The following is a 12,082-nucleotide window of genomic DNA, read 5'->3' on the forward strand; positions in this document are numbered from 1 at the left end:
CCTCTGTATGCTGGGAAATAAATCAAAGATTAAGCCGTTGTAAATGCAGCTCATCATCCTTTCCACACCTCGTCTGCTTAGAATAAACTCCACTTCTCAGAACAAACCCAACATGAGGATTTTATTTTCCTGATGGGAAGAATCGACGCCAACGGGATGCATTCCTCTCTTCCAAGTCTCCTTTTTTTTCATCTGTGCAGATTAAAAAGCAGGATGTTTGACATGTGTTGCTTTGTCCAGCTTCTAAGGTTTCACAGCTGCAGAGGCTTTCTTGTCCTCTCGTATTTCAGCACCGACAGTTCTGAGGAGGAGGGGATTTTTATTTTCTGCGGTTGGTATATTAGAAGTAAACACGAGGAAGGACGAGGGAGCGGAGAGCAGCAAAGCTCGTTGGACGTATTCCCAGTCCTCGGCACCATCGATCTGAGACCACACAGCCACAAAATGTTCCCAAACAGCTTGGATAAAGTAGGAGTATATGGTTCCTTTCATGGCAGGGCTGTTAACACAATAGTCTGCTAAAGCCACCGAATCCAGTCCATTTTAAAAAATCCAATCTATCTAAAAATAACACATCTACTCAAATTACCCACATTCTCTGGTTTCAAGGGTCATTTAACACCCAGACATTAGTTTCATCAAAAGGAGCTAAGAGCAAAAATGTACTAAAGTAAAAGTAGTTACTCTGTTTAGTGTCTTTTTACCAAATACGAAGAGTATTTTCTAAAAAGTCTACTCAAGTACTGAGTAACTGATGGAATTAATCATTTAATATTTAACAATTAATCCATTTGACAGACCAAAATGTAAAGTTAAAGTTGAAATTTTGGTATTTTAAGGACTAAATTGACAATAATTCATAAAAGTAACAAACAAAATCAGACAATTTTTTTCTTTCTTAATCAGTTTCTCTGAATATAAAACTTTAACAAAAACTGCAGGTCTGTGACTCTTGTTACTTTTTGGTTAAAACGTGTTTGCCTTTCATTCAATGGGTACAGAATCAAGTAAGAGCAAAAATACGTCATAATCAAATTACTCAAGTAAAAGTATAAAGTACAGTCTAGCAAAAATACTCCTTAAAGTAATTTTTTTTTCAAAAAAGTTACTCAAGTAAATGTAACCAGTTACCTGATTAAGTGAAAGCTCCTCTGGGTAAAAACAAAGTCAGGAGGGTCTCTGAAGGATTCCTGAAAGAAGAAACTGTGAGTGCGGGAGCAGCAACAGATGGATGATTTAGGGAACACATTCAGCTGCAGGCGGTCGACAAACCCTTCCTACATATAAACTATTTAACAAAGAATCCAACAGAACGGCCACAGAGATGCGAGCAGCCCGCTGGAACGACACCCAGGCCTCTCCATCAGCGGCACGCTCCCACGTTGAGAGCTGGCCGACCGCAGGATGCTGGCCTGCCTCCCAGCCAGCCCCGCTAATTAGTCCCCTCTCTTCTGAGCTAATTGGCTGATAAAAAATGAGGATGGCCTCTTCACCCAGCCCCGAGTGTTGTGCCACCAAATGGCAGCGAGGAGGATTATGTTGGCTTATGAGGCATGGTGACACTCGGCGAACAACACTCCTCTGCTATTAGTTTCCCAGTCAAGAGGGTCGCATCCACCGCGTCGCTCGGGTTTGTTAGCGGGTGAAGCTTCAGCCCAGTAATGTGTTCTCATTAAATGCCTTGGTGTAAATTAACAATGTCATTCATTTAACAGGACTTGAGGTCTGGGTGATATCAGTGTTACATCATGTAGCAATAAAATCAATTTTTATTTGGCCATTTGTTTTTGGGGGTTTTTCTTCCCTGTTGGGATAATGGATTAGAGATCTGAGGCTTACTCCTGACAAAAAGCCAGGCGTTAAATTCAAATGGGTCAGAAATTAATCAGACTTAATAAAAAGTCCCAGTTTTCCTCTGAAGTACATCACTGTGTGAATACAAGAGTTGAGCAACCTCTAGTTTGTTTATAGAGTGCCTCCTCTGTAGCATCCTTTTCAGTTCAAACATGAATAAATGAAACATCATCATGGATGCATCGTCCATGATGCATCAGCCATTTTAAACCAACTGGATGTAACTTTTATGAAAAATATGGTTAAAAAGTAAAAAAGGCGACTCTCATACCAACTCTGACATATTATTAATAGAGCAGGTGTTTAAATTAGCTAGTCAACCACCGCAGTGGGAGATTAGCTAATAGCAGCTGTAGCTAATCTGCTACAGAGATCACTTATTAATAAAAGCAAAATAAACATCAAGCCTATAAACATAATACTGTAACAGACTGAATGTTCTGTTCTTTGTGTGGGAAATGTTTGAGTGTTTTTTAGTGTCTAATCCTGAAACATAAAGTGACATTGTTGCTGCAGCTAGCATAGCCTGTTATGAATGTTCAGTCTGGCTAGCATGGCCACCGATGACAGCAGACAAATGTCTTTTCTGTAATGGTAAGTTGATTTTCTATCGCTAGCACATTTAGCAGTGAGTGCATGAGGTTGATTGACAGCACTGGCTCTAATTGGTTGTTTTTGGTTGGGATTGGTTCACTTCTTCAGACAAAATGGCAGCTCAGAGAGGAGATTGATATTTTCAGATTAACTGTCTCACAACAAACATGGTGACACTTTTATAAATGTTACATACTGCAGCTTTGAATTCTCTCTCGTTCAGCCAATCAGCAGCAAGGAAAATAAATAACAGATGTGGATTGGTCGGTTCGTAAAACCCAGCCATTAGCTTAGCATTATGCCTAATTATTTCAGCATTCATTTTCTTTATAATAGTTCAGGAAAAAAATTCACCAATAGGAAAGTTTTCCATGAATCATTCGAAGTTGTGGTATGTAGAAAAATCCAGGAGTAGGTGGCTCCTCAAGTACTGAGCCCAAATAGGTGTGGGTCCACTGCATACCATTGTAACCATTCTGACCTTTCACCTCAACAAGCTGCTCACTCAGTGGATATTTTCTCTTTTTCAGATCATTCTTTTTAAACCTGAGACCTGGTTGTGCATAAAAATCCCAGTAAGATGACAGTTTCTGACCAGTCGCCTAAAATCCTCCCCATTTGTCCCACTTTAAGGTTTATTTTTCACACACACGCATACACACACGTTTGAGCATATATAAAGAAAACATTGAAAAATAAATTTATATCAACTGATACATCTACTTTAACTGAATGTACACAAAAGTACTTCATAATTACAACAAACATAATCAGATCTATAAAATGATACAGAATATAATCCCGTATTACTCCAGTCCTACATTTTAAGCTTCAGCAGGTTGTCTTCCTTAATCTATTGATTATCTATTGATACAGTCGATTTATCCTTCATTTCTGTTTTAGAAAGTAAAAGCAGTTGAACTGGTGTGCAGTCAGGTGAGAGCAAATGCAGCACAAAGGCCTGTGTTACTGTTTTGTTCCCAGTTCTGTAACTGAATCTATTGAAAACAGCAAAGACAACTGATGGATAGAAATGATATTTTACCACCAGCAAGGTGATTTCCAAAGGGGCTATTAGCACAAACTTGGCATTCAGTGGATGATTAACTGAATGACATCGCATCCCTCAGGCTTAGTTTTGGAATTTCTCAAAAAAAAATTATATTTATTAAAAACCTTGACTCCTTCTTGGCAGGTTAAACATTTTTTTCTGGATGATTTGATCCCAGCTGAGGACATTTCTGTTACAGTAAACCTTAAAGTATAAATAACCAAAAATTTGTGATACTTTAAATTAGCAAACTGCTGCCATATTTGCTTTGCCTCATGTCCCAGAAATTGGTAGGAATCGAGCACCTTGATTTTGGAATAATTCACAAGGCATTAAAACTCAAACTATTTTATTCCCATGACTGAATTTAAAATTAAAATGTTTAACTGAGGAGTGTAATTTCTATTTTAATCCCCTTTCTAGGGGTTTTACAGTCTTAATCTTACTGTAAATCTCTGGCTTAATTTGCACCTAAGTTAATTTTATGAGGTTTTAACTGTCTGTACCTTTTATTTTTTGTTTTGCACAGTGTAAGAACTAAAAAAATCTTTTTAATAATAATAATAAATGCAACAGCGAGGCATCCATGTGGTCAGAGGGGAAATATTTTATTTATAAGAGTGTTAATTACTTTAAAAGCAAATTACACAGATATTAGTACCAGTTTAAATGAACTCTGGTATTTATACACCTGGAACTTCAGTACATTTTGTGCCATCAGAGGATGTATATTCAAAACATACAAATTGTTATTGGTAAAATAAACCAATAACACTCTGCCACTTTAAATTATGCAGTACACTGTGAAAAAAACACTTGGCTCAGTGTAGTTTCTTTGTTGCTTTGGCTCAGTAAAGTTGTATCAACTTTAAACGTCAAGTTCAAAACACTTAATAAAAGCTATTGCTACAACTTCAATAAAGTTGGCTTTACTGTCTTTAGTAAATTTTGGGGTGACTTCATAATTATGAAGTCACCCCAAATTTTTTTTAGGTTTTTACATTACATTGACTCAAAATAAAAGTGTTATATTTTTTTATAACTTTTTAACTCAGTTCTGGGTCAACCTTTTAATGTTATTTTTTTAAATGAAATTTTTATGTTTTTTTTATTATAAATTATGTTGGCGAGTCAAAATTACAAATACAGTTTTATGGATATTATTTAAGCCAGAAAATGTCAAAAATTCATACAGCAGTGTTGGTGAAAGTGGTTGCTATCTGATTTAATCTGAATAAAGGTCTAAATATTTCTCCTTTCCTTTCAAAATAAACAGGAGAAATGAAAAGCAGAAGTTTCATCTGCTTTCCTGTGACTCATTATGGTGCATTGAAACCATAAGACAGGAGAACAAGACGGAAAATAAACTCCCAATTGTTCATTAAAAGACCAAAACAAAGACGAACCCATTACTTATTTCCGCCTTAAAGGAGACGGTGTCTCGCTTTCTTTTGCGTCCCCTAATTATAAAGTTACACTCAGATAATAATTTACACCGGTTATGAATGGGTGTTTTCCTCCAAGTCCCGCCCCTTCCGCTCCCGCACACGGACCAATCAGCGGCGCCGCTTCCTCTCGGTGGGACGTAACGTCAACTGGCGTCGTGTCGGGATTGGAATGTTAGCGAGCAACAATCGGAACAACTGAGCACTCGGTAATTGGACACTCGGTCTGAGGAATCCTGCCGTTTTCCCAGCGTCTCCCTCCAGTTCGAGACTGCCGCTCGCTTCCCTCTGCTCGGCCGGACAGCTCGGCCCGCTCCGCCGCTCTCCTCCGGTCATGTGGGTTTGATATTTGTGAGGGAATGAGCGGAGGTGATAAATGGGCAGAGAAATGCAGGGATTTGTCAGGTTACAGTTGGACCGCTGAACCGTCTCCCGGTGTTTTTGATTCTTCCAAACCGGGAACCATGGAGCGCTAAAAGGACAACATCCAGCCGAAGAGGCGTTCACACCGCCGGGGATTCTTTCTTTCTTTCTTTATTCTTCTTTTTCTTTTCTTTTTTAATTCTACCCGGTGCTCAGCATCCAACCTTCCGCCTGGGAGAGCCTCGGGGACCCCGGCCGCTGGCGCTCCAGCCTGGATGAGGAGAAGCGGCCGCAGCGCACAGGCTCGGGACAGGTCTTTGTCGGTGCGTCGCTGGATGTGGTGAAACTCCACAAGCGGCGCACAAATCGCCCACATGCGCTGGATCAATCGCCGGATCTCGGAGCACAACACGAAGAAGGGGGGTTGGGGATGGAGCGATGCAGCCGGGGCTGGTGAGAGCGTAACTTGGGGCCACTTTAGCTTTGTTATTCCTGAGCGAGTCGCCTCTGTTCCCGGGACACATGCAGGCCAAAAAACGCTACCTGATCCTGCTGTCCGCCGGAGCGTGCCTGGCGCTGCTCTTCTACCTCGGAGGGGTTGAGCTCCCAGCGGCCAGGAGGAGCCGGCAGGACCGCAGCAGGAGCGGGTACCGGCCCGAGCAGCCCTGGCCCCACTACTCGGACCCCTTACACGCCTTCCTGCCCTGGGATCAGACGGACACCGAGGATTACAACCTGCACATATCTCCGACGCAGAAGCGGGACGTGAACAGGAGCGTTTACAGAGGCAAGCGGTGCCGCATGGATTCCTGTTTCGACTTCTCTCTGTGTCAGATGAACGGCTTCAAAGTTTATGTTTACCCCCAGCAGAAGGGGGAGAAGATCTCGGAGAGCTACCAGAACATCCTATCCACCATCGAGGGCTCCAGGTTCTACACTTCCGACCCGGCACAGGCATGTCTGTTCGTCCTGAGTCTGGACACTCTGGATCGGGACCAGCTGTCCCCTCAGTACGTCCACAACCTGAAGACGAAGGTCCAGAGCCTGCCTTTGTGGAACGACGGCAGGAACCACCTCATCTTTAACCTGTACTCCGGAACCTGGCCGGACTACACGGAGGATCTGGGCTTTGACATCGGCCAGGCCATGCTGGCCAAGGCGAGCATCGGTTCGGAGAACTTCAGGCCCAACTTCGACATTTCCATCCCGCTCTTCTCCAAGGAGCACCCTCGGACCGGAGGGGAGAGGGGTTTCCTGAAGTACAACTCCATCCCGCCTTTTAGAAAGTACATGCTGGTGTTTAAGGGAAAGCGCTACCTGACCGGGATTGGCTCGGACACGCGGAATGCCTTATACCACGTCCACAACGGGGAGGACGTGGTGCTGCTCACCACCTGCAAGCATGGGAAGGACTGGCAGAAACACAAGGACGCACGGTGCGACAAGGACAACGCGGAATATGACAAGTAAGTTGGATTTCACCACGTTTAAAAAGCCATTTTTTGGAGTTTTTACGGGCCAGGCGTAAAAATCTGTGCGTAAAAGTGGATCTTACCCACATCCAAAACGCTGCTGGTGCTTAGTGCATGGAAATGTCAACCAGCGCCTGCAGAGTAAAGCTGGAGCTGTGAAGGTTTTCAGGTTCAGCTGTTTACAGGGTGGATCCAGATTTGTGTTTTGCTCTTTAGAGTTTGTTTTATTTATTCAAGTTCATCCTCAACAATGTCACATTTCTCCCCAAAGACCAATTGAAGGTTTAAGATTGGAATACAAGATAGGAGCTTCCTGTTGTCGTCCAATATTTATACTAGCAGCAGAAGTAACATCATGTCAGTTATCTTAGTGTCATTTATTAGCGGTTCACCTGGCTAACATCTGTGTCTGCATGGAGAATGTAGACTTGTTACTGCAACTCTGACTTTGCCAAGAAGCTGCTGAGCACGTTCCAGAACAACCCAAGGCTAAAAGAGGTCAGGAGGATAAAACCTGAGCGCCTTGCTGCAAAACCGTCCCGTTATCTGCTGAAAGTCTTGCTCTCTTTCGCTTTCTCGCAGCCCTGTTGAACCACATGGTGTTTCTTTTTTAAACAGATTTTTTTTACACATTGTCAAATACGATTCAGTTCAAAAATACTTTATCAACCCAACAAATTAAATGTTGTAACACATATAACACAGTTTTCTTTACAGAGTTGCTGTAGATGCTAATGTCTATTAGTAGGAAGAATCTCCTGCAGCAGTCAGTATTACAGTAAGTTTGACAAGGCCTCTGACTGAAGATACTGTCTCATTAAGAGGATGCAATCTTTTTCTTGATTTTCTGAAAAAAAAATTGTTTGTAATGTCTCCAGAGGTTTAACAGAACAGAACCAGCCTTTTTTTTTATCAGCCTGAGGAAATGCAGTTGTGTTAAAATGGTAGAGATTTGAAGAAGCGCAGATCTTTAAATCCAGACGAGAGTTTTAAGCTTATATCACTAAAAAAGACAAAAATGTCAACTTATTTATGTTTTACACAGATTGTGTCTAAATTTGTTAGCTAGCAGTAAAACAAATAAATGATTATTTGAACCATATATAAAGTCAAAGTGAAAACTATATGCGTTCCTTTCTGCAAGTGGCCTCACTTACCTACAAATGTATTGAAAGCAAGTTCTTTTAAAAAATTTTAACCATTCAGATAATTTTAATTCAACTTAAAATTATCTTAAATTAGGAAAACAATATCTTTATTAAACTTTCCTTTTGTTCCATTTGGATAATAGCACCAATGTACGGAAAGCTGATAGTGTCAATATTGAGGGGTATATCAATGCCTTGTACTAAACCGTAAACAGCCGGTGCAAAATTTTTTTCCCCTCATGCAATATGTGGGAACTTAAACATACATAATGTGAAATTCATTAAAAAAAACAACAACAAAGCAGTGGTAGCATGAATAATGTGCAGTTTTGCCCAATCAGCAATCTGTAAGGGCTGACAAAACTAGAAGATCAATGAAAATACACACCTGTCCTAATCACATGTTCAACTCACTCTACCTGTTATCACCAGATGATAGCAGACAAATGATCTATTTACAAAAGTAATGGCATTTGGTTATACACAACCGACAGAAAAACTAGTTTTATTTAGTTTACGGCTGTATTTTCTTTATTTTTATTTCCAAAAACCCGGTGGTGAACATCCCTAGCACCCTTTCTGCCATGATCAGCAAGTTTTCTGGGGGAAACTCTGCATTTTGTACATCTTAGGCTGAATAACTTATGTAAATATGTTATTTTTTCAGCAAATGGCCTTTTTGGGGGTTGGCATACTCCAGTTGAAGATTATTGACTACTAGATTCATTAATGATTATTTCAACAATCAATTAGTCGTGATTAATCATGATGAATCACAGTTAATGATAGAGGAGTCACGATTAATCGTTTTAGAGCGGTAGTATTTGTAGTCCTGAATCTGAACCTGTAGGTCTCGCAGCTTGACCTCAGCTCGGCGTTCTCTCCTTTCATTCCCTACTTTCCTTTCTTTTACCTTCGCCGCTCCGCTAACAGGGAGCACCGCAGCCTTTGCAAGGATCTGCACGGACACGTCTGATTTGCACCCTGTATTTAGTGCAAATTAAGTGAAAGTCAACCGTGGGAGCCCTCCGCTATGAAACAGTCTTTAACATGAGAGGGACCTCAGGCTTCCCTCTGCGTAGTTTATGTGAGGCAACACCTTTGATTGAATTATAAAGCGATTTGGTGCAAATAAATCAGTCATATCGGGTTAATTACAGCTTTAATTTGCAGGCGTTAGTGGCATCGTCTCTATCTGGCCCCCCAGGGGACGCCCAATTACATCTAATTTTGGAAGTCTCGGTTTTGTCAAGTTGGTAATTAATGAACCCCCGCCACCTCCCCTTTAGTTGAGCACCTGTAAGCGGCAGGTATGTTTTCATGCAGAGGGCGGGGTCGTCCCGGGTTCACAGAGTTGAACTTGACTGTCAGGTTGACTCCTTCGGGAGAGACTCGGCTTTGAGTTCCTCGGAGCCTGGATGAACGTGTGATAACAACACTTGTCGGCATTGTTCTTGGAGGGCGTGTTTGCGTCGAACTGCTGCTGAGGTTAAAGGCAGAGGCCAGAAATATTTCAGCGCGCTCTGTCAGGGAGCTGGAGACGCAGAAGAAGCTGCAGGCGCTGATAAGGAGTTTTCAGCTCCGTTTCGCTGAGAGGGAAAGAGACTTTTCCCCTGAACTTGGCGTGAACTCTAAAAAAACCTCAGACTAACTCGTAAAATGGGAAAGAGCTGGAACAAAACTTCACAAGCATGCACTTGTCTTTCCATTCGTCATGCCCCCCAGTTCTCTCGCTGCCTCCATCCCGCTGTCCCCTGGAGAGATGTGGCGTCATCTGTGATCTGGCCTAGCTCTGCTCCGCGCCTCGCCCTGCCTCCCTACGGGTCACACGTCTTCCTCGGATCATCCTCCGATCGGATCATCGATTCGGCTGTAGTTCAGGGAAATCGGAGTTTCTGTTCCACTGTTGTTTGTTTTTACAGTTGATTTGCTTTGATCAATACCACTTCCTGTTAGTTGTTTCATTTCCAGCATCAGAGCGAGATTTTATTTCTGTTCTAACAAGAAAGACGCTGAAAAATCTATTTTTAATTTTCTATGCAGCGCAGAGTTTCTGTTCTTCTTCTGAACTCCTCTGTGGTTTGAAACTTCTGCATCAAACAATTTAGCTTCTGTGCTCTGTCTGCAAATCTACTCTGGCAACAAAGTTCAACCAAGAAACGAGAACCTCTGCTCCCATTATGATTTAGTAACCAGTTTAAAAATTAATCAATCTGATGTCTTTTTCTTTTTAATCAACTCTAAAGCCCTGTGGGTGCCGACCCACGCTCTGCAGAAACCCTAAATGGTAAATGGATTTCTATACAGTAAGACAAGTCTTACTGTATAGTGCGTCTCATATATACTCAGATATTCTGAGATTAATCTGGAAAATATTCTAGAAAAAAAGGTTCAAAAGTTGGATATTTCCAATTTTTATTCTAGAAAATTCCTGAGTTTTAAAAAGAAATGTATTGTACTTTTTAAATAAATGTTAATATCTACAGTGACTCTAATCCGCCGTCATTATTTCAAGACGATATAAACTTTGACTTCAACAAATAGAGATGTTGCCTCCTGTACATGCATTTAGGGCAACATTCTTCCTCTGTCTGTTTTCTTACGTTAGCTGAAGTATTAGCTTATAGCGAACCTTATTTTAATAAACAGGGAGTTTATGGGACTTGCCTGCACTTGCAGAGCTAATAGCTCATTTTCCCTCCACTTTATCTCTGACCAGACGTAGAAAACGCCACAGGAACGGTGTGACAGAAAATTAGAAACCGTGACTTTTCCATATCTCGGTGTACCTTGAAACCAGGAATCGGCGCATGCGTAGTCGCAGGAAAGCCAGGAATGCACATGATGTGTGAGAGCAGCTGCAGACTGCGTCCACATACCTGGAGAGCTCGTTTAATGTCACTGCACATCCACCTGCCAGCGAGCACTCGCCCTCCTCTCCGCCCGTCTTCCAGAGGTATGCGGCTGGAAGTCGGCGCATATCATGCAGAAAATGCCTCCCACCCTCCAGCGCTGCGCACACGGCCCCTCACCACGCTCTGTACATTTGTCCGATTGATTTTCTTTGCCGTAATAGCCTTCAATTGGAGTCACTCCGGTCCACTTTCATGGCCGAGCACCGATGAAAGGAGCCCATTCACCGCTACATTATCCAGGGAGTTTTCAGGGCTGCTGACAATAATCCTCGGAGAGGACAGCGGAGGGCTATTATGGGCTCTGCAATTGTCAAAAAAATTAAGTTGGCAGGAATCCCATGCTTTGTGCTGACTAAACCTCTTTAACCGGAATACATCCTCTATGATACATTTTTCCTGTTTTAGCGATCCCACTGGTGCAAAATCATCCCTTGTATTTATAAGATGCTAATTAGCGCGATGAATCTTTTCATCAGATAACTCCAGTCATATACTGTGTCACATTCAGACAGTTGTTCAGGATTTCTCCAGTGCTTTGCAGTTTCTAGATGGTTTTAGTGCCGCCTGGAAAAGTGTCAAACTCCAGTCCTCTCTGGACAACGTCCTCCAGCTGTTTGACGTGTCCCTGGTCCAACACACCTGAATCAATAAAAATACAAACTCCTGAGCATCAACTCAACTTATAAATATGAGATTCAGGTGTGTAGAAGCAGAGTCACAAATAAAAGTTGCAGACTCCTTTGTCTAAAGTCAAGGCTGGAACGATTAATCGTGATTAATCCATTACTGAAATAATCAACTAATTTAATAAGCACTTACTGGAATAAACAGACCCTGCAACAAAGCCCATTTGCTGAAAACCTCCCAACATAGAACAGCAGTCAAGCCAAAGCTGAATGAACATATACACATTTCCATTTAAGGTAAAATCAACTTTGTCTGTAAACCTGTTCTCAATCCGTTTCTGCCTCCTTGTTTTATTTTCAGTAAGTTTGTAAACAAAGATTAATGTAGTTTTTAATTAGAGCTGAATGATTAATCAGATCAGTTGTGATTAATCGATTGGTGAAATAATCGTCAGCTAATTTAGTCATCGATTAATCGTTAACTGGTGTATATGTAGAGACTCAGCAAAAGGTCATTTATTTAAAGGGCAAAAATTAAGCTGAAACTAAACAAAAATATCTACATTTTGTATGAAAGATAAAAAAACAACAACACTTTTGTCTGTAATTATTTT

General features: G+C 41.5%; 1 protein-coding gene across 1 annotated transcript in view; it reads left to right on the plus strand.

The window, feature by feature from the left end:
* The first annotated feature begins 5,100 nt into the window (after positions 1-5,100).
* ext1b (exostosin glycosyltransferase 1b) overlaps positions 5,101-12,082 on the plus strand; it is a 138,621-nt gene continuing 131,639 nt past the window's right edge. Inside the window, exon 1 of the mRNA XM_055023714.1 lies at positions 5,101-6,773. Coding sequence (XP_054879689.1) covers positions 5,830-6,773 — 944 coding nt within the window. The 5' untranslated portion in view covers positions 5,101-5,829. The remainder of the gene's footprint in view (positions 6,774-12,082) is intronic.

The sequence above is a fragment of the Poeciliopsis prolifica genome, unplaced genomic scaffold (assembly GCF_027474105.1).
Source record: "Poeciliopsis prolifica strain line A6 unplaced genomic scaffold, Auburn_PproV2 SCAFFOLD105, whole genome shotgun sequence".
Taxonomy (NCBI): domain Eukaryota; kingdom Metazoa; phylum Chordata; class Actinopteri; order Cyprinodontiformes; family Poeciliidae; genus Poeciliopsis; species Poeciliopsis prolifica.